The sequence below is a fragment of the Grus americana genome, chromosome 2 (genome assembly GCF_028858705.1).
Source record: "Grus americana isolate bGruAme1 chromosome 2, bGruAme1.mat, whole genome shotgun sequence".
NCBI lineage: Eukaryota > Metazoa > Chordata > Aves > Gruiformes > Gruidae > Grus > Grus americana.
Window position 1 is genome coordinate 147,575,251 of NC_072853.1, and position 24,760 is coordinate 147,600,010.

Genomic DNA, 24,760 nt, shown 5'->3' on the forward strand with positions numbered 1-24,760 from the left:
TATCATCCATTTTCCCCAAATTTCCACGGAGCTAGATGGGAGAAGCTGTAACACTCCAATCCTGTGTGTTTGCTTATTAAAATACAACATTCTGGATTATGTATAGAAATGATTAGATTCATCCTGATGCAAGACTGGGTGACGGAGCAGCTTACTACGAGTCCTTTCAGCAGAAATACCTGTGAACAGCTGCAGGTTCCAACCATCTGCTTCCCATAGAATATGTATTTGGGCTAGCCACATGTAGGCTGATGAATTGTAAGGTGGAGGTGTAAGTCTTTGAAGCTGTAATTACATTAATTAAGTGAAAGTAATGACTTCAGAAATGGAGGACGGAACAGCTTGTATGTGCATATATAAGCCCAAGGCTGGAGGAATAGAAGCCGTTACGGGAGTCTGCTGTGACAGTCCTTGGCTGGAGAAAGGCTGGCACGTGTTTTGCAAAGAACTAGGTGACATCGGCACGGTGCACTGACAAGACCATCACGGGTATATGAATGCAGGGCTCTTATGGCACGTTTCTACTCTTAGCAAATGGGAATTCTCTATTGCAGTTAGGTTTCTAAATGCGATAATAATGAAAGCATCCGCTTGTGTAGGCTTAAAGAAGTGTATAGAGTAGACACCAGCAAATGGATAACTCTGTGAATTTATTTCCATTTGTGAGAAATTGGTTAGTGATGTAGCAAATTCTTTGACACTATTAATAATATTTGGGTACAGCTGTTATTTGAAAACTTTGTAGGCACTTAATTGATATAATAATTCATACCCAAATCTGTCATCAAAACTAATGAATCAAAACAAAAAAGGATGTGGAACTAAAATTCTAACCTCACATGATAATTATTGCTGTGTAAATAGCTCCCTTGATAACCATATGTTTAACACATCTGTCTTGCTTTTGTGTCTGCTTTTCAAACAATCATTATCAGAATTCCACATAGGAAAAATTAGGGAAAATTAAAGGTTTTAAGTAATATACTTAAGCCCTGAAATTTTTTCAGCAGTCAAGAAATGTCTTAAAGTTGACAGTCTACCAATGTCAAAATAGGTGAAAAAAATTACAATCCCACAGGAAACTACTCATAAAACACTGGAAAGGAGAAAGCTGAATTTAATTACTTGAAGGCACTTCTTTTTCTCATACTGCATTTCACTTAGCTGATAAAACCAAAACTAAAAAACATTTCTTTTATATTTTACATATAAATTGCCCTTGTTCTGTGCCATTGACCCTGACAGAGAAGAGATAATAAAAGGAGCATTTAAATCCACATTGAAATGCATTTCGGAGTACTTGGTAAATACTAGGTACCTTCCGAAATAGTTAAGTCCAGTTAAGGAATACCTTGTGTGAAGGGGTCAGAGACCTGATCAACTATGACCTGGAAAGTGTTGCACAAGGAATACTGAGTCAGCCTTATGTACACAAAGCTTTATTGGGAGCATCCATAGCTGGATACATCGACTCTAAAGGTAAGATTCTCTCTTTGTAAAAAAATAAAGGAGGGAAAACTCTGCAGTGGCCAGACAGGAACAGAAGTGTTTCCTAGATGAGCATCCTCTCCAGTACAGCATATTTTCCCCGTGACTCTTTTTGCATCGTATCTATATAGTTTTCATCAGGACTGAACTGTCTCAGGATTTGTGACATGCAAGGGCATGAGAGAACCCACAAGAACAAGAGGAAAGTCATTGCTGTAGCAGCCTGCTAGTGCCGAGGTGGAAGGGTGCAAAGTTGGAAGTCGAAAGCAAACTGCAGAATTACAAATGGAAGGTGAAAGGAGCCAAGGCCACCCCTCCTCCAGTCACAGCAATAGCTGTCTTCTGGGCTACCAGAAAGACAGCTGGAGCTCTCTGTCCTTTCCACACTCTCAGCACAGGCAGCTATTTCCTTGACCACTGTAGGAGAGCTTTTCTGAAGTTGCCTTGTCATCCCACTAGCTTCATGCTAGAACTTCATTCTTCGTTCCAGCCACGTTCTTGATTCGAGGAGTGCTTTATATCCAAAAGCAAACCTTTTAAAATCCTTTTCTGATATTGGGATAGCTTTTTCCATGTGATGTTTAGATATAGCCCTTGAGACACTTGTGTGTTATATGCAGATATCTCATTCAAAGGCTAGAAAATGACTCTTCACCTGGATTATCCTACGTGTATCTCAAAAGTGCATATACTCTCATATGGAGACAATTTCCTAGAGTAACTTGTTATGCAGAAGTAACAAGAAGATGCTTCCAGTTAGCCCAGCAGATATTTAAAACACATTTTCTCTTATAAAAGTGATTCAGCCAAATATTTTTCTAAAAAGAGAAATTCAGCATTTCTGTCTACCTAGGAAGATCAAAGTAATGTGTTGCTATTTTCATATTTATTATTATATTTATATTACTAAAAATAATTAAAGACTGGTTGAAAGTCTTGACTAGGTCGTTCATGAAAAAGATAAAAATGTCTATGACAATTTAGTCTGATCCTTTTTTGTTTAATTAGGAATTTTTCACAGAAGAAGAATTCAGATAATCGAGGTTCAGAAAACAAGTTTTCCTCTGCAGTCATTTTTAAACAAGGTGCAGCTTAGCATATGCTTGTTTTCTAAGTGGCTGTGAAATATGAACTAATTTGTGTTAGTACTTCATTAAAGTATTAACAAAGCATTGCAGGTAATCAAATGCTTTACTGTGCACACTAGTAAATATCCAAGGTGATGATAAGACCACAGATATTAGACATTTGATGCTAAGTAAAAATGTAGCTACTGAGAAGTATTCTACAGTAACATACCATTTTATACTAAACTATAATGCAGAAAATTGCTAATTAAAACTAATGCCCATTGTGATTAGAAATTTTGGTGTCTTTTTCACCTTGAGCTTGGTTATTTGAGAAGGAACTCATTCCTCTTGTTTCATTTTGCCTTCAACCTCACAGAATTTAGAGAGATATGACAGAATGCTAATAAGATGTGGCAGGTTCAGATGAGCCATGGAAACACCATGAATTAATCTCAGCCCTGTGTCAGTCAGAAGCCATCAGACTAAAATCTCCAATGGAGAAAATCCAACTAACAGCCACTGACTGTTGTGTTATGATCAAAACATGGAATCTTTCATCTCTGATGCCATTTGCTTTGTGTAGTGGTTGGTATGCTGCAATGATTTTAAGTGCCATTGGTAAATCTTGAGAGAGTTTGAACAGAGATTCTCTGAGAACCATGACGCTGCCAGAACAAAGGGGAAAAAAAAGAAAAGGAGATTAGACTCGTTAATAACATACTAATCTGTGTTCTACTGTTCAGCTATAAAAACTTATTTGTTTGCAGTTAAGTCTATTAGGCTTTAGTTTTTGATATCAGCTATTCTGTTATTTTAGCCTTCTGCTATTTTAAAGGTAGCCTCAAACCAATGATACAGTTCCTGCTCTTAAAGGATCCAGCACTTTATGCAGTTCTAAAGACACATCTGTGCACTTTTAAAAGACATGTATACAGCTCAGATGGTTTAGAGATTGGCAAAATTTGCAAATGCACAATCCATAGAGAAAGGCACAACTGCATTTACAGGAGTGTGCAGTGATCATGTTTTGTCTGAGCAAGAAATCTAATGTTTTTTTTAAACAGTTGTTGCTACTTCCAAAATGATGTTCTGCTCAGCTAGTGAGAGAAGGAAAATGGGATTCAAAGTACTTGATCAGATTCGTGGTTCATTCAGCATTGTGCACTTTCCTCTGATTACAAACTGTGTGTCAGCGCCGCAGTGCAGGTGTGATTACAGCTGATGTGGATACGCCTGCTCCAGCCCAATTTTAGCTCCCACTGGTTCCGATTGCCATAATACGGGAGTGTGGCACTCAGTGCGCAGAATTGTCCCGGAGTGCTAAGCAAAGACCTCACTCATGTCAACTCTGCTGTGATTACGCTATATCACTAAATAATCTACAGCGCTGAATTTGTATTAACGTTCACCAATTTTCCAGTCTGTTCTCCAACCACATCTGCACACCCATTTGTATTCTTTTCCCCATAGCTGAATAATACTGCTAGATGAATCTACAACTAGTAATTAAGATTTATTTATAAAATTCCAGTTTCTCCTGTAAAGTCTTGTTCAGAATATACTCTGGACAGTCTATATGTGCTTTGTGTTTTAAATTTCCTTATCAAAACTCTTATAGAGGAGATTTTTGCTTCTCTTGCGCTTTTAGACAATGATATGTTAATTAACACAGCAATGGAATTACCATATACCTTTTTTCCCATGAATTTCTTCTAAAAAAATCTTTAAGTTTTTATCACGTAATCAGAACCTCCACTTTGTGGAGATAATCCCAAAAGCATCTTAAATGTGTTTATAATGTATGAAAATATTTTTAAAGGACTGATGGACATTAACAAAAAGCTGTCTGCATTATTCCAACCAAAAGGATAAAAACCCCACTCCTGAGATGAAACACCTTCCTGAAGGCAAAACCCAAGCTGCATTGCAATACAGCACAAGAAATGCTTAATACACCGATTCTGTGTTTATCATTTTATATGGAGGGGTGTCTGAAGAGTTCGACATATTTCACTACCCCATATTTATGTTGGACTTGCTGTCTCATTCTGTTTAGGCTGTGCTGACTGCTATTCTTTAAGCAGGAATTTGCTTGAAGACGCTGAAATTAATGACGGTGGTTTTAAATGAGCCTTTTAGACAGGGAGAGTATAAATGATACCTGAGAGTACTATAGTCTAGTTACACTTATATAGAAGTGGAGGAAAAGTATGAGCTTTATGTGATGCTTTTACACTCCATAGATCTGTTCTCAGTAGTAGTATTTACTTTAGACAAATGTACACGTATATCTGTTGATCTCGCTTGAGAACTTCATTCACAGTGAAGTAAAGGACATAGCATTAAGCCTCATAGGCTCCACAGCTGTGTCTAAGATACTTACAGTACTCTTAAAGACAACGGAAAATGAAAGGAAGGGGATACCTCAGCCTTGTAAAGAGGAGTTTATTCAGCATGTTACAGTGTATCTGTCTGTCACAGGCTCTGATGGGTATTATGCTTCTATATGTGCAATTCTTGTGACTCTCGAGTTGAACAGGTGTAGATTTCATCAGAATAAAGACTTGAGGGCATCTAGAGAAGTAAGGTAACAAACGGCAAAAGCTGGTTTACTTTTTATATATTCATAGAATTATTAATTCACATACTTTCACACACATACCCCCAACTTTAAAAGCACTTTCTGAGAGTACCTACTATTTTCTCTTGTTACACCCAGTACGAGAAGTGAGGGTTATGTGTGGTTGCAGTACAGTCTGAGAAGAATCCCACGGCAACACTGTGCACAAGGTTTCTCCACCATCCTCTTGTCCCTTTAGAACTGGGACCATAAATTCAACTTTGAATATCAGGTGACTCCAGCAGCGCTTATAAGAAATGAGCCACCTTCAGTAACGAAGTCTGATGTGCTATCAGACTTCAGGTAAACATTATCTTTTGACTTCGTCATAATCTATTTGTTAGTGTCTGCTTACGTCGTTAGTAGCAAAGTTCAGATGAATGAGTGTGGGAAAATAACCTAGAAGTGCGCACAGCCATCACAGTAATATCGATAATGCAAATTAGTATCATCTGAAGCAATATGTTGAATGAAAACTAAATGCTAAAGACTGAACAGTTAATATTTTTATAAGAGAAACTTCTGTACCGTGTGTTTAACGAAACTGAAGCAAACATAATATTTTTTTTTTTAGGAAAAAAAGTTTGGGGTTGAAAAGTGCTGAAAAAGTATTTCTAAGTTTTGCACTTGGGGAGCAAAAGTATTCATATTACTTGTGTGTTCAACTTAAATATGTAGTTGTGAAATACTAATTACTTTTAAGAATATGCAAATAGTCAAAAATTGTTTGCAGGATGATGTCAAATAGCTAGTCCATTTCAAGTAATCGTAATTTAATCAAACATAAGTTTGTACAAAGAAAGAATGAAGTATTTTTTAGCTCTGTATATGAGGATGCCAGAGCATGGGACTAATCGCATAATGAAAATAGATTAAACTGTGAAGAATTTAATCATTGTGTGTAGGTAAAGCTTTACCAGCACATCAAAGTTGTACTCAAAGGTTTACGTGTTTTGCTTGTATCATGGTCAAAGATAGCAAGTTCCTTTTGGAATTTTGACTCTTAGAGTCTGATAATAAATATAACACACTTTGACTTAGTGCAAGAAATTCTCTTCACATTTGTGGGGATTTTCTTTGGACCACCTTTCTAATCTCTGTCCGATTGCAGGTCTGTGGCTAGGGCTTTGGTGTGTTAAGCACCTTTGTTTCTGTTCAGTTTGAATTAACCATTGAAGCTCAATCCTGTATTCATGTGCCAAAGTTTAGATGCTCAAGATGATAGAAAATTTTGTCTCTAGCACTGTGCAAAGGACCAGGTCTGTTGGCATCCAGCAATTTACAGACAGTTGTCTGTAAACACATCTAGAGGATGTCTTCTGCAATAGGAAATGGCTCTATTATATCCTTTCATAAAGCACTCTTCTGAAAAATTTACATCCACTTTGTTATGACATGACAATTATATTACTTTTTTGATTCTAAGTTATTATACGTTAATGTTGAATGTTGATGGAGGTGAGAGGTTACTAGATAAATTACCACTGTTTGTATTTAAGTTTATCACATATTGCTGTAAGTGAAGATCTGTATTCTTGATTACTGTTTGCTTTCAATTCTTTTAATTTTTTTTAAAAGTTTATAGAAATGCTTAAATTTAATTGAAGAAAAGCCTTCCTTTTTTTTTTTCCTTTGCTTTCTAGTTTTTCAATAGATATTTGAATTATCGACTGTTTAAAACATATAAATAGTTAAGTGATTAGAAGTGTTCAGTGGAGAAAATCTTTCTCTGATACATAGTGGAAATAATTAGATTATTGGAGTTCTTATTGTCCCTTAAGATTACTGGAAGTTATACATTTTATGACATTTTAATTTTGCATATAGATTCTTTTTTCTGCAATAATAGCCTCACAGCTGCAAACCTTTAATAAGGAAAGAACCCCCTTGAAGCCAGTGAATATGTTATGTGTAAGTCACTGCAAGACAGGGGCCATAAAAGATCTGTTCATATGTTATGATCTATAAGAGGCCATCCTATATTATCTACAGAAGGATGACTAGCCAAACTACTTCTGGTGCAGACACTGAATATCTAGCAAATACAGATACTAAAGAAACAAGTAATTTTTTCTCATTCTCCTTCGTTCTCCCCATAAAACTTCTCATGCTTCCTCGAGCAGTGCGCTCTGCCACATTTCCAATCGTGACAGATTCACGGTCATTTTACATCTTGGGTAAAACCTTGGCCACTGTCCACAGACTACCCTCTCCTTCCTACACCACGTGTTGCCTTCTGTCTGAAATAACGGGCATAACGGGCAGTGCGTCGAGTAGCTGTTCCCCAGAGCATAAGGGAGGTGAGAGATATCCTCTTGAATGAGTGCTTCAATATTAAGGTCTCTTTCACTTCTGAAGTTTTTTAGCAGCTTTTTATGATTTCTACAGGCAGATGCAGTGCTCAGGGAACTGTTAGGGTTTGCTTTTTTTCTTTTTTTAACAGAAGGCTTACTCTTTCTGTGTATTTCTATAATACTTCCTGTAACATTTCTATATTGCTTCTACCCACCTTTCAGCAGTTTCCCACCTTAAAGATAAATTTCAAATAAACAGTGCTAGGGGCACAATGTGTACACAGCTTCTCCATTTTACAGTTAATATATTGAAGTTACGTTGGACTCTATATGGACATATAAGAAGATAAAGATTAAGCCTTCCCTGTATCTTTGCCTGTTTCCTTAGGAATACTGTAATAATAATGACTTTTGGATGCTTTATGTTTCTATTGCAATCTTTGCTACCAATACTAGAAAACATGAAAGGTTAGCATCTTTTGAGAGATTTTTAATATAGACTGTTATTTTTATACCTACTTAAATTTTTACCAGAACTTTCATATCATTTGATTTCTGACACTATAAACAAGAAATAATAGGAATCAACATAAAACGAAGCTAGTGTGATGGAAACGTCAAATTGTTACAGTTTACAACCATCCTGTGTCATATATATAAAGCATTAAAATACCAATACTATACTCTGATGACACAGTACAAGAGAAAAATGACACCAATGTAAATATTTTCTCATAAATATGGTTGTTAGGAAGAAAAAGGGGAGAATTTAACTCCCTCTTAGCTAATGAAATAATAATCTAAAAAAATTTCTCAGAAAACTTTTGATTAAATATTTGCTAACTAGGAAATCCTAGCTAATATACAACTAAAATTCTCCTGCAAACATATTACCTTTGGCAAAACATTTGTCAGCTGGTTACCTATGCTCTTGGAGGAAAGGGAATAGATAGAGAAGAGAGAGACTGATGATTTCAGTGATTTCAGCACTTACATAAGATCTACATCCTCCAGCCCCACTACCCTGATAAAGGATGCATACGATGGGATAAATGCAAACTGAAGCCGCTGCCTTGTTTGATTCAAACCATCAACTTGAGCTTCGATGGCCCACATTTTCCTGATAGGTCTAGCATGTCACAATCCTTCCCCTTTGGTCAAGAGAGTGCTTCTTTTGGATGTCATCTAGCGCCCTACTGTGCTTTTTGACCACTAGTTTGGGGTTTCTCTCTGTACAGAAACCCATCTGGACTAACAGCAGGTCACTGACTTGGCAGATCCTGGACAAATGGTGTCAGAGAGCTGAAGAATAATGCTTTAAATACTTAATAGGTCCAACATGTCTGTGGGGCTCTGATTTTCTATATAGATGCTGCACAGTGTTTATGGACATATATATCCAGGAAAAATGGAAAGGAACGTGGGAGCTGCTGCTTTTTGAATTTCAAATTTTAGTATGGTGTGCTAATCATTGGGACGTTTATCCCTCTAAAGAAACTGAAATTTCCCTCTCTGGTTTGCCTTTTTTGTTTGCTTGTTTTTCTCATCATTGCTGAGATTTGGAAGGAAATCAGAACTCTCTAATGAAATGGAGTTGTTTGTTTTCTAACCAGATTTAGTTTTCACTCTAAATGAAAATCAGAGTGAAGGGTATTTTATAAGTCCATCTAAGTGCTTAACCTGGGATTCTCAAACAATTTGTAGAAGATATATAGATGAATTAACACTTTAACAACTGAGAGATGTCCAACAACTAATCAAATCAGAGCTTGAACTTTCTGTGCAGGAAAATCCAGCTGATTAATTTTTGATCCACTTTCAGACATTAAAACAATAGACAATTACTACTATGAAGTGAGTAATTCACAGCATGAAACCGTACATGATAATACTACCAGATTTAAGCTGGGCCTAATTTTCTTGGTAGGCCTCCAACTTTTTTTTAACACACCTAATCTTTCCCTCAATACTAATTCCCATCTAGCATATTCAGTTCCCTGTGTTCTTCTGAATGCTTTGTAGGGGGAAATACAGTGAAGATTCTTCTATGTGTGCCCATTCTTTGCTAACTACATTTTAAAAGGTACTTGAAATATTAAGCTATTAACAAAGTCAAGTATGGAAATGTAGCTCAGTTTCTTATGTTGAATTTTTTATGTCCATTAAAATGTTGTGAATTTCCCTCTGAAATTAATTAGGATTGTTGCACTGGCACAGGAATGTCGCTATATAGGGAATGCTTGCAGTACAGAGGTAAAATTAATTATTTTCAAAGGGTAAATATCAAGATTTTAATGACACATATTGTAGCTGCCAACTCAGAAGTTTTCCATGGGATAATTTTCCAAATGAGCCTGAGATCTTGCAGCTACTGGCAGGGGAGCCTGTATGTATTCTGCTGAATTTCAGCACTTACATAAGATCTACATTGAAAGCCAGATTTATTTACTCTTATATGTGTTGAACAAACTCTTGTTTTACACTGGTTACCATGAACTTCTTGAGGTCTCATTTGAAAAAAACAAAACAAAACAAAACAAAAAACATGTAAACTGTATGCAAACAGAATGATTTCTTATTACTTTATTCAAACTCTGCCCCCTGTGGAATGTGCATCTCCCTGTAAATTCCACGCAGGCTGCTATACCAGACAGCTTGAAGAATTCAAAACAGAGAGATTGCTTTGCCCTGCAAGGAAATGTGGTGCAAGTTAATGTCAGCTACAGACACAAGAAGAAAGCTTTCCTTTTAAACAACAGCATGGATAGGTCACAAGTATATCAGTCTTGTAGTCCTAAGTGTAAAAATTTCCATGATCGGAGTGAAGGTGAGCAAGGATGCTCTGCATATCCTTATCCAGCCCTTCTGATCCTTCTATCTCCCCTTACTTTCCCACGCATACTTAATATTGTTGTAACCACATACTGCCACCATGTTTAATGGCGAGCACTCCGTGAAGTGTATCGTACAGAGGATTTTCATTTGGTTTATTAGTTTTAAATGTAAGATTATAGCAAACCCTGAAACAAGGGCAAAAAAATCGCAATGACACCTGCCTTCTTAGGATGCACGTTGGGACCAGCAGTATCTAGGCAGTGATGTGAATTTGGTCTGCCTTCAGGACAAAGACATATTTGATAACACAACACACCAAATAAGAGATGAATATTTGAATTTCATCATAGTACTGATTGTATCCTACCACTGTTTCAAACTAATCTCACTGAGAGGCCTGAACGTAATACTGAATAGTCTGGGAAGTACGAGGGCTGTAAGTGCTCTTGCTTTTCAGAGCTCTTTATGAGACTGGTGCTTACAGCCCTCTTGAAGGCTGTTGTAAATACAGCACTGACACTCTTGGACCACTGAAGGCATGAGTTCCCAGGAGCAGACTAAATTCTGAATTTTTAAATGTTTTTCCAAACCTTAGGAGAACTGGGTATTCTTTTACCTCCAGGCAAGACTCTGGTAGAATACTTAGTGCCAAGGAAAAAAAGAAACCAAAAGTTGCTACATTGAAATAACAGCTTTCTTCAGCAGAAAGGAGTGAAAAGAATTAATATTCCAAATGCAGACTTGCTGAAAGTTCCATAACTATGTAGTTTTCAAAGTTTTCGATTATCACTTACAGTACATGCAGTTTATTAGGACAAGCTGTTTTAACAAAAATGCTTTATTACTTTTTATTTTGAGAATTTTTTTTTACCTAATTGCCCTAAGGCTTGCATATAAGTTACTCTATTTTGTGCTTATTTTCTGCAATAGTTCACTTCCAAACATTTATGCTACTCTCTCAAGGATGATGTAAATGCATGTAATAATTATTAAAATGTTTGAATTGCCAGGATACAGTGTTAAAAGAAAAGCTTCAGTGACACTTCTCTCATCTGCTTCTGAATGAAAAGAAAAACAAGATTGTGGAGAAGACGTAGATTTCCCCAGATCATTACTCTTCCCCCTAGAATCTCACTGGACTGACTTTGGTCCCTCTTGGTTTTATCAGCAGTCCCCAGTGATTTCACCTGTAACATGTCTGACCTACACCAAATGAAGCTCTGCCCCACATTTTAAGATGTATTTTTAAAACATATTGTTCCTCCTTCAAAAAATGTATCTATTTGTATATGGCTTAGAAATAGAAAAATTTACTATGAATTATTGGGCATTTCTTTTATAAGAAAGGAAGATTATAATTCTGTTGAGTAGCTAATTCTCTTTAATGAGTAGCACTAGAAATGTTAACTCTGATCATGACCACTACTTTCCTGCACGTATTTGATTTCTACCTAAAACTATGTGCATAGGCAACCCATCCCATATGCTGCTGATTTTTTATGTAAAAGTTTTCATTTTTCAATTATGAATCATATGTACTTTATGTTCTCCAATTAAGACGTATGAAACTATCTGCAGAATGTTATCTTTTCCTGTAAAAGTTCCTTCATTTTATGGGATCTTTCAGTACTTCACTTTTAATAAAACAAATGTATTAATAGTTTAGAGCTGAGGATGATCTTTCCTAGCTAAAGAGAAATTATGAGAATAATTTCACTTCTGTGCCTTTTGACATTTGCAGATATTTTACATACAAATCCTTACCAATATCTACAAATTCAATGATTCTCTCATTCTTCTCTCATTGCATGCTAGATAAGGTTTTGGGAAAGCTCTGAGAAGTGTGTAATGATTACAGGGTTGAGCTGCGGCTGATTAACCAGTAAAAGTGCTCCCCCCACTTCTGACCCACAGAAGTGTCAGAACTACACTTACCTGTGCTGAAGGAAACAGCCTGGGATTTCCATACCAAAACATATTATAATGACCAGAATTGTCTCTTACTTTCATCTACCAACATATTTTCTGTAGTTTCCCATGGCTATAGCAGTTGCCTTTTTAAACCTTTTTTTTTTCTGGTGTGACACCGGTGGAGGCAGAAGCAGTACTCTGCGTAAGAAGCAATGAACCAGCCTCTGGTTTGGAAGGATTTTTGAAGGGCTGTTTTGTGTCAATGGCTATTACTAGGTTTTAATTTTCCTAAGAAGCAAAAATTTAACAGCCTTGAGCATCAAGAAGGAGAAAGAGATGGAAAATTATTTTCATTTAAATATAACCTTAAGATCAACCACAGGTTATAGGAAGGATAAGGAGATACTTTATGAAATTCTTTGCCCTGGGCAAAGGAAGATCAGGCTGTTTGCAGTCTATCAATCTGTCACTGGTCATAAGAGAAACAAGTTTCTGCATACGTGATTCTAAGGATGAGTGAATTAATTAAAGGACTTCAGATCCTCAGAGGAAATTGCTGTGGGAGTACAGAGATAAAATTTGTCTGTTTCTAGCCTACTTTGTATTATGTACTAGAGTAGATAGAATGTGCTGTTCCTAAAGTTACTGAATATATGGTGGAATTCATTCTGTCCTTGACCTCCAGAGTACATGACAGGCCTTAATTAATATGTTAAAGTATTTTGTGATTACTGAGTGTAAAGTATTCTATATAGTAAATATAATCTATTAGTTTTGTTGTGACTTTGCAGTGATAAACCTGTATGTGCTAAATTCATAGTTGTCACACAGATCAGTACATGTTGAGTTCAATACAGGCATTGCAATTGGAGGTAAATTGTGTCTAAATAGTGACATTATTTTTAAAAATTTTATAACATGTTTTAAAGAAACAATTTTCTTACAAGATTTCAAAGAAACTTCACTAGATTATTGAAAAAGTAGTTATAAAAAGACTGCATTAGTCTGAGTTCTTGCCACAGGCACCAAAGTCTTTTAGACTGCTCTAAGTACAAAAACTGACAGGTTTTATAGTATAAAACCTTATAGTATAAAAACTTAAAGTTCTTGAATCTGCACCATTGAAGCCCTGACTTCCCATTTGGCAGGACTTTCAGTTTGTGACCACGCTCTGGGTACCCCGCGTTTCTCGGCAGGGTTTGCTGGGCATGGTCACTGCCTTCTCACAGTTGCAGTGATGCAACTTTACGGAGTGGTTGCCCAGAGCGTGGCCAAACAGGAAAACTGAAAACCAAGAAAAACCTAATACCAGGACCTTTTCAGAAACCTAGGTCTCATTGTCAGGTTTGTAAGCCCTTGTTGGAAAGATTTTTTTCTTTTGAGAAGCACTGAGTGTGTAGCAGCTCCACCAAAGAGAAAGCAATCTTATCTTTGGTCAACAGCTGCTTTTTATTTTGAAAAGCAAGGTTTTTAGGAGCCAAATCACCCATTTAGATACCCAAAACACTAAAACTGTACTTCTGGTCTCTCTGTACACTCGGAATCTGAAGCTTACTGCCAAGCCAGACTCATCTTTCCCAGCGGCCCGGAAGAAAGAATTTCACCCGGTTTGGGTTTTCTTGACTTCAAGCCAGGCTCAAACCCTCTGATTTCCCTGAGGAAAGAGGAGGGGAGGAAACCCAGAGGCTGTCCAGCCCTCATCTATACGACCCTGTGGGTAAAGGCTGACTTCAGCTCTGTAGTTTATTTTGCCTATCTGTAGTTTATTTTGCCTATCTGTGATATAAAAATGCTAGCTGCCTTGTCAAGGGCTTTTTGGGATTCTGGCTACACAGTAATTAACTAAAGGGCATCCAGATACCAGATAGAAGATGCTCTATCTGTATAAGGAAATATTACCATTTTACCTTTAAATATAATTTAATTATGATTAAATGTTTTGTTTTAATAAAGAAAAACCTTTCTCTCTGAGCAGGTTTACTGAAGAAGGGTGGTATCTCTTTGCAGACAGCTCAAATGGAGAATTCGGTCATATCGCTGACATTGCTACCCCAGTCATCTCCCTTACGGGGCCCAAATGCAAAATCATATTCTGGAACTACATGAATGGTTCAACAATAGGTTCTCTGGAGGTACGGAGATGTTCTTTGTTTTGGGTCGGGGTTGTTTTACTGCCTGAAATTGCTGTGTGAAAATTCATGCCTTGTCATTTAGTTTCACTAAAAACTAGGCTGCTAATAAAAGAAAATGAACAATTAGTAGTACCCTGTTGCTCTCAACATGTTATAATCTGAAGGAAGCATTAGCTTGAGTAAGCTGTGGAAAATGTAACTTTCTACAACTATCATAAATGCTGACCTTTATAGACATACTGTGGTTGGAGCTTCCATAAAAGAAAAAGCCTTGTACTGCACAATACCCTTTGACACTGAAAAGCATCAGTAGATATTTGGACAATGAGGTTTTTGGCTGAATGTGGGAGGATGAAAGAAAAGAAGTAATTGTATTAAAATTTGCTGTAAAATTCTGTAGAAACAGCTTATTGCTATGTTATCCCTCAGAAAGTTTAATATATATCTTTCAGAGGTTAATTATATTAATGTAAGCAACATCAAACTATGTCTAGGACATAACAATAACAAACTTTCTTATGCATAACATTTTCTTCACTCTAGTTAAAATAAAAGCACTTCTGTAATAGAAATGTAACTCACTCAGCAGCTCATAGATCAAATTAGTCACTGCAAAGCGAATGAATAAAACAGCAACGTTGTTCTCAACAATTCTTTTGCCACACATCTGAGTAACTATAATGGCATTTCCCATGAATGTTACACAATAACTACAGCATCAGAAATGGATTTAGAAAAATTACTCGGGATAAGATACCCAGTCACCTGTGCACTCAGTATCAAATTGGGTGCGGCCAGTGTGTGTGAATTTAATTGTACAAATAAATTCTCACTGGCTCAGTTACTTTGAATAACAAATTATATTAAAAAGCTGGCAGAATTCAGCTGTTTTGAAGATGAAATTAATATATATGTTGACATTAGAACTGAAATCTAAGATGTGGTGTGCTTGATCCCATGCATGTGGTTTGCTAGACATTCAGAGGAAGTATGTTCTGTGTTTTCTTGAAATTTTCTTAAACAATTTTTAAAAATATCACTGAATTTCTCCCAAGCAAGTAAGGATCATGCTAGGCTGACTGGCAAGCGGTCAAATTTTAATTCATTAGAATTAGTGGCAAATCAGAGTATGAAGATGGTTTGTCATCAGGTTTAGGACTTGGGACAGATCCATTTGCTTTGGGAGTTCTTTGCATTTACTCCAGATTCTGGGGCTTCTTTAGAGTGTAGGAACTGACATTAGTTGGAACAAGGTCCACAGAGTGTTTTTCGGAGATTAATAGCAAATTCTATGGAGCCATGCCCAGTATTACCACCACAAAAGGGAAATGTATATAAATTTTTTTTCTCTCAGTTTCAACACAGGAGACTACAGTCTCCCTCCATTGCTTAAGTGGTTTCTGCCCCTCCCAGCTAACTGATTTTAAGATGTACCAATGGAAAATCACAAAACCTTTGCATTTTAAACATTGAAAATAATTACCTGGTTTCAATTCCTTGATTAAGAAATTAATAATGAATGTAAAATTAATCCAGAATATAAAACTATTTAGGTAACTTCTCATTATTTTCTTCTAAAGGTTCTAAGTATTATATGAATGTGCATATTTTCTGTGCTTAAAAATCACTAAAGGTCTCTTATGCATCTCTTCCCCCAAGACTACCACATTTTTATTTAATTCACAAGTTTGGATTTTTGCACATTATTCTGCATCCATGCCATAAAATGTCACGTAAGACATGTTGAAGACTTTCCTGCTGTTTGCATGAATGGCTGTCTTCCTGTGTTTCTATGACTTTATTTAAATGCTGATTAGCTGTCACTTTATTGTGCAACCCTAGTTTGAAAATTTGTTGGAATCATTTTTGTCTGGTTTCTGCCCTCTGACTTGGCATGGGTAACTCTACCAAAGTATTAGATGTGCTTTTTCAATAACCTGCAGTGTAATCAAAATGCATAGGGCTTCATAGTGCATTAGGGTACAGGAAAGTCTTGGATTTTAATAGCACATAAATTTATGGACATCTTTAACTCCAAAATTAGAACCTTTAGCACAGTATGATCGAAAATGTGAATTTCTGATGAAGGATTTGGATTTATAATTTAGTAGGTAATTTACCATGTATGTAAAACCATGTGTGTATGTGTCTATATAGTCACAAACATTTATATCTATATTTGTATAAATATATAGCTTGTATGTGAGCATAAGAAAAACTTTTTCGTATTCAGCATCTTTTATTTTCTCAAATAATATCTGTCATCTCTGTTTCTCCCCAGTTTATTCTTTTTTCCCTTGAAATTCCTGTCTTCTGTGGGCAGTTCTTCTTCTCTATAAAGCTGGGTGTCACTTTGTTTTTCTGTTCAATTTAATATATTACACCTGTTTCTTTTGTTCCTCTGGAATGAAAACTCTTCCGTGTGAGGATCTGCTGTTTGCTTGGCAGAACTTACCTGTTATGCAATATCATATACACTCATGGGACTGCATAAATTCTCAAAAAAACCCTTTTTTTTCATTAAGATGAAAAATGCCCGAGCTGCCCTAAGAAGATTACACAGAGTAGCAATAAATCCTTGAAAGCAGAAGTGGTTCAGGCAGCTGATGAACCGATGTTTAGTTCTGCGAGTAGTGGCTGGAGACACAGCTTGACACACTTCATCAAACACCCATCTTGTTGTTATTGGCGGGTCAGTTGAATTTGGATGCCCAAGAGGTTGGAGCAAAGTATCTTTAGGACTTTGTGCTCATGTTGAAAAGTGCCAGCTTTTCCCAGTTCAATGACTATTCACAGGGGTAAGGGTGTTTATGAGTCTTCCATTGCTGAAACAGGTGAAATTTGGTCTTTGGAATAAAAGAACAAGTTTTTATTTGTAGAAGAAAAAATGCTGTTTTATAAGAATTGGGACAAGAAAATCTATCCCAGAATGGAGCAATCTAATGGATGCATGAGCTAACGTATTTTTCAGTAACTTTTATTGTTAGTGCTGTTTCTATGTTTTACAAATGGATCCCAACCCATTAAGAGGAATTTTTATTTGTGGCTAGCCACTCCAGATAAATTAATGACATAAGTTAGGCCAGGCAAGACTTTGCATTGAATATGTTTATGAGGAGATCAGAAAATCTTAAAGTATTATTTTCTTAGAATAGTCGTTTGCACTGGCAAATCCCTTTGCATTGTATTGGACATTAGGAAAAGGCTCTTCACTGAGAGAGTGGTCACTCACTGGAACAGGCTCCCCAGGGAAGTGGTCACGGCACCAAGCCTCTCAGGGTTCAAGGAGTGTCAAGGACGATGCTCTTAGTCCTATGGTTTAGGTTTAGGTAGTCTTGTGAGGAGCAGGGAGTTGGACTAGATGATCCTTATGGGTCCCTTCCAACTCAGGATATTCTATGATTCTATGATATTTAATGGTGGTATAGAGATAAGTTGTACAAGGCATTCTTGTATTCTTGTCTACAATTAAGGAACCTAAAGTCAGTTAGTAACGGAAAGATTTTTAGTGACCTAGAATTATATGCATTTTAGGTACTCTGTAAAACTGGTAACAAGACTTCTAAACTGTGGACTCAAAGTGGCAGCCAAGGTCCTCAATGGAACAGAGCAGAAGTGTTCTTAGGAATTCGTTCAAATTTTCAGGTATGTATTCCTATATTATGTGCTGTCTAGACAGCTGGCTTTAGGTAGTTATATTATGCATTCTTCACCTCCTCATTTCCCTTTTTGCCCCATACTCCTACTGTACCTCCCCTTTTGAATAGCAAAAGTCATCTTTTTTGGCTATCTGGTTATCTGAGCTGGACACAAGTTTTTGTAAATTTCTCACTCTCCCTCAATCTCAGACTGATATCCATTTTTAAGACAGAGAATCCCTTCTATCCTTGAATCCATTTCAGGTTAAACTATTCCACTTCCTTCTCCTTAGGATGTAGTAGTATTACATCTGGTTTATGAAAAAAAGAGTCTTGAGCATGATGTTTGCTTTGAAATATGAGCTGATTCCTAAGCCTTTTAGAGATATTTAGTCATGGATATGCCATGCTTAGTTATATCCTTTTTTTTTTTTTAAAAAAAGAGAGAAAGCGAGAGAGAGAGAGACAGCCAGGAACATATTTAAAAATGTATTACATTCCCTGATACTTCTGTCTTGGATGGTTTTTAATGAAACTTTTAACATTCTTTTTACAGTGATGGAAAGAACTGACGAATGACTCATACTAGTCTTTTTCATGCTTACCTTGCAGAAGTAGGTGGAACCCTTGCTATTAATTCAGAAGTGGGGACTACTATCAGTTTGTGTTGCTCATTTTCTTTCTCTTTTTTTTTTTTTTTGTTTGCACTTGGTCGATGTTAGAAGATCATCCTTCAATAGCTATAGTGACAGATCTGTACAAGCAGTAGTACAAACTTTCATAGGACTGTGCTGTGGCAGTAAGAACTGACCACCTCATATTCCAAGATTTGCAAGGACCATCGTAGTTTCTGTTCTATTCATTGTGCATATGTAAGCTTTTATATATCTTAACAGTGTCTTACTGTAATAGCTCTGTAATTTTTATTAGGTTGTTTTCAGGGCAAAACGTGGTGTCAGTTACATGGGAGACGTGGCAGTGGATGATATTACCTTTGAAGATTGTTCCCCTTTGCTCATCCCAGGCAGACCTTGCACATCAGACGAATTCACATGTGCCAACAAGTACTGTATCCCAAAGGATAATCTGTGTGATTTTGTAAATGACTGTGCAGATAACTCAGATGAGAGCCCTACTATTTGCAGTAAGTATGGTAGTTTTTTAATATAATTATCGTAAATAACTGTGCCTGCTGTGAATTGTTATTACTTGAATACTTTTGGCAGCTCATCAGCTAAGAAAGCAAACAAGAAGGTAATAATTTAATTTTATTCCTTGGCTTCTAAGGATTTTAAATTACTATTATTTAATTTGAAATCATATGATAGAAAAAAAAAGAGCTGTTAGTGAATTTCTTAAAATAACTCAGAAAGCAGCTGTCTTTAAAAACAGAATAGAAATCTCCTGTTTTCCATATGAAAAGAATTTATTGAGGCTAAAAAAATACTTCAAGCATAATACCTTTGGGATATGAGGGACCTGCCTGCTTTGATATTTCAAAGATTGTCAGGTCTTTTAGCAAATCATTTTGATCTGAACAGTGTACAATTTTGGTTTTACAAGAGATACCAAGAAACAGCATCTGTAGTACTGGATTCAAAGAATGAGGTTTCATATCAAATGGGTTCTCCTCTGGAGAAACAGATCACAATATATAGTACTAACAATTTCTTTTTTCTGGTACAATTGTGGGAAAAGCTCACACAATCAAATCTGCATTGTCTGGTACCGTACAAACAGTTGCCCCATTTTTATCGAGATTATGAATACAGTTTATCAAATTCTCAGTTAATACAATTCTATGAGCAAAGGTATGCCAATACCCTATGAAGCTAAGGTACACGGCAAAGGCACTGTGCTTTGCAAATCCTTTTCATGCTATTAAACTTCTCAGTGATTTCCAAACCAGGAATAACATGTCACTAAGCTATATGGGGACCAGTTCAGATCTTCTGCAACTAAAAACGAGGAATATTTCAAGTTGGAATTACTCTGTTCAAAAAGATTCTCATATTTTGGCTTTTATTTTCTGAAATATTTAAAAGCCGTTTACCTATGACTTTTCTGAGTTTTCTGGATAGTCTGTATTTCCCACAAAACACCATCAGCCAAGTAAAGACTGAAGCAGTTGGGGCAAGATGGTTCAAACAGGCCGATAGGATTTAGTTTTGCAACCCACTGAAGTAAGTATTTCATTCTGATTCCCCATTGGAAAAAAGAGGAACTGAAGCAGTCCCACAAAGAAAATGCTTTCCTATGAAGTGCTTTTCCTAGTCATTATTTTTAAGTTTAAAAAAAAAAGTTAAAAAATCTTTAAAAAAATTAAGAACTTTCCTAACTGCATTGTAACAGGAAGCTTTACAATGAAGTATTATGGAGCCTTTAGAGCACAGGGGTCATTACTGGGTGAAACTTCTATAGCCACATGGATGTTATCTCAGGTAAAAAATTAATCCCATTTGTAATGTCTAATTGTGCTGTAAAATGCTGGGTGACCAATTATGACTTTCTTTGTTAGGTCTAGGAGTGCATTATTCAATAGTATTTTCAATAACAGTGTCAGGAATTGGGCTAATTTTTGCTTTCCTTTTTTCCCTTTTATTTTTTGAGTTTTGAAATAGGTATGCTGCTTTAAATCTCCACTTCGTGGGTTTCTTTCATTGGTGCTGCCTCTGCTTTAGTTATTTAATAAAGTAGAAATACATAATATAGCACTTGCTGAAAATATACCTATCAGAAAAGTGCTAGTTCTCTTTTCACAGCTTTTTCATGAGGCGGGCTGCCTCTGAAGAGAACACAATGATAGGAAGCACATACTTCCACTCTTTGTGGGTTTTAATCATTCCTTGCAGCCATCAGAGAAGAGTTGTTTCCTCACTGCTGAACCATAGAATGGTAGCTTGAAAACCTCAAATTCAGAAGCCTGGGGAAAGCTTTAGTGGGGCAAAGCATGACAGATCAGAGCACAGGAAACAAGAAATGGGCAGTTTTGCCCAGGCGTGGCAATTGTGTTTAAAAACCATGAAAACTGTGTAGCTTCAAGACATCTCCATAGTACCTTTTAGCAGTAGGCCTGCCTGGATCTCTAGTTTTAATGGTAGATGTTGTTTGCTATGTGCACAAAGAGTCATTATATATTAATTAATGAAATCTTTCTGCACCATGTTGAAAGAAATTAGTCTCTAATCTCTGTAATATTCCTGAAACTCCAGAATGTTAATAGGACTATATCACATGATAATACTCACCAAGTCTAATTAGCAATGTCTAGACAAAGCCAGTGCTGCTGAGATATAACCTATGCCCCATAAAGCTGTTAAATTACTGTTGAGAGACCTGTGCCTTGGTTTTGTTTGCCTTGTAGAGGGCTCTTTCTAGCTAGTTGCATGACATCAGTGCCGTAAAATAAATCAAGTACACATTTTAACAGATACACTGATTCATCAAATGTTTAGAAATTATTCCATTAGATACTGAAAGGATCTTTAAGTATAATGTCACTAGTACTATTTTCTTACTACAAGGGTATGAGAACAAAATAAACCACAACAGTGCTGGAGACCTAACGGGTGGTAGCACTCTTTCAACCTTGTTCAGAAACTGCTGGCGTTTGCCTTATGCTGCTTGAGATTATCAATGTATCAGAGGAAGGTCTCTGAGGTAGCTCTGGCTAGATTGAGTTGGGCATGCCTCTTGAGGTAGAAATGGTGTTTTATGAGATCTAGGAAATTAAATTTTGTCAAAAAGGCTGTGGGGCCATAATGTTTTTCCAGGCTGAATTATGGATTAGTGCCAGTGCAGGTGGCTGTACTTGGTAGGTGTTTGGTTTTATCTGAGCTTGGTTAATGTTTGGTTTAGCTCATCAGTGTGCTTCTGAAGCAAATATCTCAGTTATTCCTATTTATTACAATTTGGTTTGCATTCTAGAGTGTGCTCAAACATATGAGCTAGGGTCTATTCATTAGAAAATAAATTGAAGGATGAGCTCCAGGAGGGCATCAAATATATTCTAACCACTAGTGGTCATTCAGCCCACCAGATCAGTTTATACCACCTCAGTCCTCTTTCCTCCACTAGCCCCCTAAATGCCATCAGGTCCTCAGCATCAGGTGTTTTGTGCTACAGAACTGCTCCTATAGCTCTGTACTTCTTGTTCATCTGGGCATAGCTGTTGGGAATAATATGACTTAAAATAGTTTAAATTTTGCTCCATTTAATTGCTTGGTTTATTACAAAGATTCATTAGTCTTTTGTCAGCAACATAATACGATTCATATACCTCCTGTTAAGTGTTTTTCTTCAATTATTAAGCGCTCATCCAGTAGAATAATTCAGCAACCCTGTGTCACTGCGCCACAGACAAAAGGATTAGCTCTGCTTTTGTACTTCATTACTAAGAGTTCATAGTTCTTCATAGAAGTGTCTACTACCAAAGATTTAATATGCAATCACACAGTCATCTGCTGTAACTTGAGCTTCTAAGCAGGCTGCCTGAGTTCTCTTTTTCATCACTAGAGTGACTCACTTCCAGGGTGAAGTTCATGTAATTTAAAATTGGTTGTTTGAGTTAGGTTAGATAAATTGTCCTACAGATATGACTATTTTTCTTTGTTGACTGTAGAGATCCTACAAGGACATCTAAATTTAGATTAGGTAATGCACAATATATACAGCATTAGCAGGGATGTTCAATGCTCATGCCTTGAGGTCTTGATTCTTGAAAACATGCCTTTAAAATAAAATGGTCTGTTTCAGGCATGAATTTTATTGACTCGAGGTGGAATGTGTAAGTAATTGAAGGAATTTCATGAAGGATCATGAAATATTAAGTAACTAAATGATCATATGGCAAAAGATGAGGAGTTACAAATTTTATGGGCAATTACATTCCATTGAGGTAAACTACAATCTATGTTTTGCATAAATTATAATCATATCTTTTAGCACATCAGGTTTGGGGCTTTTTGAATTGTTATTTCAGATGGCATCATATTTGCAGAAAAAAGTAAAAGATAGTGAAGCTATTTTTGCCAAATAGTTCATGTTTTTAAGAAAAAGTTTCTAGCTTCTTTTTCACCCTTATGACCTCCACAAGAAAAATACAAGTAAGAAATCTTTCATCTGATTTCAGCCTGAAATTTTAGAGGTAGCTGTCTGTACAGTTTTGGTCCATGCGTAGACTCCATGGATTTTAGCTCCTTGGCCTCATTACTGAGGCTTCTGACCAGCTGCCAATTAAATAAAGCTACTTTTAAGTGAGTGAACTTTATCAGACCCCAGAAGAGGGTTAGATTCTGTTTACATTTTATGAGAGAGCTTTTGTCATTTCTTATATTGTCTGACCAAATAATCCATACAGTTTCCAAATTTATTTTCAAAGCACTTTTCTTTCCAGCAACAATAGTAAGGATATTCAGGGCACACTTGAAAGTCTCTTGAAGGCTCTGCCAAAATTCCGACTTATTTCAGCAAGTTTAGTCTTACTTGGTAATGATTATAATGAAGTTATAGATGCATAGAGGAAAAAATATACACAGTTTAAACTTCTGGAGTGATGCAATTGAGTTAATTTACATGGACAGTTGGTTCACCATGCTGGATGTTTTGACATTCAAGATTGGAAAATTGGTAAAGAACATAAATTTTATTTCATATAAAATCAACCAACATTATGACAGCTTTCTCTTTTTCTAGGCATTAAATACAATTTAAGGAGAAATGTAGATAATCATCTACATTTGCATGTTGGCTAAGAAAATACAAGTGTGACTTCTGGAAATATGCAAAAGTAAACTATGGGTGTGATTCAGGTCAAAGTTAGCACACCTGCATTTATATTTTACCTATATGTGTCTGTATGGAGGCTGTGCCTTTATGGTGATCAATACATTCATTCGGATGGGTTTCTGTTCCCTTAAATATAGGCATTTGTTATTGTTTTCACCTGACCTTAACATGTTCCTCCGAAAAGAGGCTAGTTTTCTGCAGACGTCTTGGATGCCCTATGGAGACCACCAACTGACCTCTGCCTGTAAGACCCTAAAGACCTATTCAGCTTGACCTGTAATAGATTGCTATATTTGGTTACTTTTATACCAAGGACTGTGATGAGAGTGCAGAGACCTACCTCATATATATGCAGTTTTATCCTATCCTATTATTATATCCTAGAACATAAAAAATGCTCTGTTTAATAAGAAACATCAATATTATTTTTTCTACTGAAGCATTATTTTTTCTCTATGGATTTGAATACTACGCTGTAGTACATCTACCTAATTAACTTCTTGAAAAAAAAATCTCTTATCATGTATGCAAATGTCTTTCAGGTACATCTATCGGGCATTGCAATTTTGAGTTTGATCTTTGTGGATGGAAGCAAGATGAAAATGATGATTTTGACTGGAACCTCAGAACTAGCAGTACAACAAAAATGGGCATTGGACCAGCTACTGATCATACATTACAAGAGCCATCTGGTCATTATATTTTTATAAAGAGTTCATTTCTTGAGCTGCCAGGACAGAAAGCTAGGATTTCTAGTCCTGTCCTAAGCAGAAGGAATAAAGACTGTAAGGTATGTGGGGGTCTGGTACTAGCAGGAATGCAGAATTTGATTTCTAGATGGCACCAAGATAATATTCCTAAAATTAATAAAGATGATCACTGAAACATTTCTTGAGAAAAAAACAAGCATGTTGTAGAAGAGTCAGGGCCTGATCTTATTTCCTTGAAATCATAAGAAAACATGTATCTTGTTGTGGGAGAAAAA

At 36.3% G+C, this 24,760-nt stretch overlaps 1 protein-coding gene across 1 annotated transcript in view; it reads left to right on the forward strand.

Moving 5' to 3' along the window:
- The window catches only part of MALRD1 (MAM and LDL receptor class A domain containing 1), a 280,047-nt gene that overhangs the window by 93,248 nt on the left and 162,039 nt on the right, over nucleotides 1–24,760 (forward strand). The window contains exons 21-24 of the mRNA XM_054818588.1: nucleotides 14,194–14,350; nucleotides 17,885–17,995; nucleotides 18,919–19,132; nucleotides 24,318–24,565. Of these exons, the coding sequence (XP_054674563.1) occupies nucleotides 14,194–14,350; nucleotides 17,885–17,995; nucleotides 18,919–19,132; nucleotides 24,318–24,565 (730 nt within the window). The remainder of the gene's footprint in view (nucleotides 1–14,193; nucleotides 14,351–17,884; nucleotides 17,996–18,918; nucleotides 19,133–24,317; nucleotides 24,566–24,760) is intronic.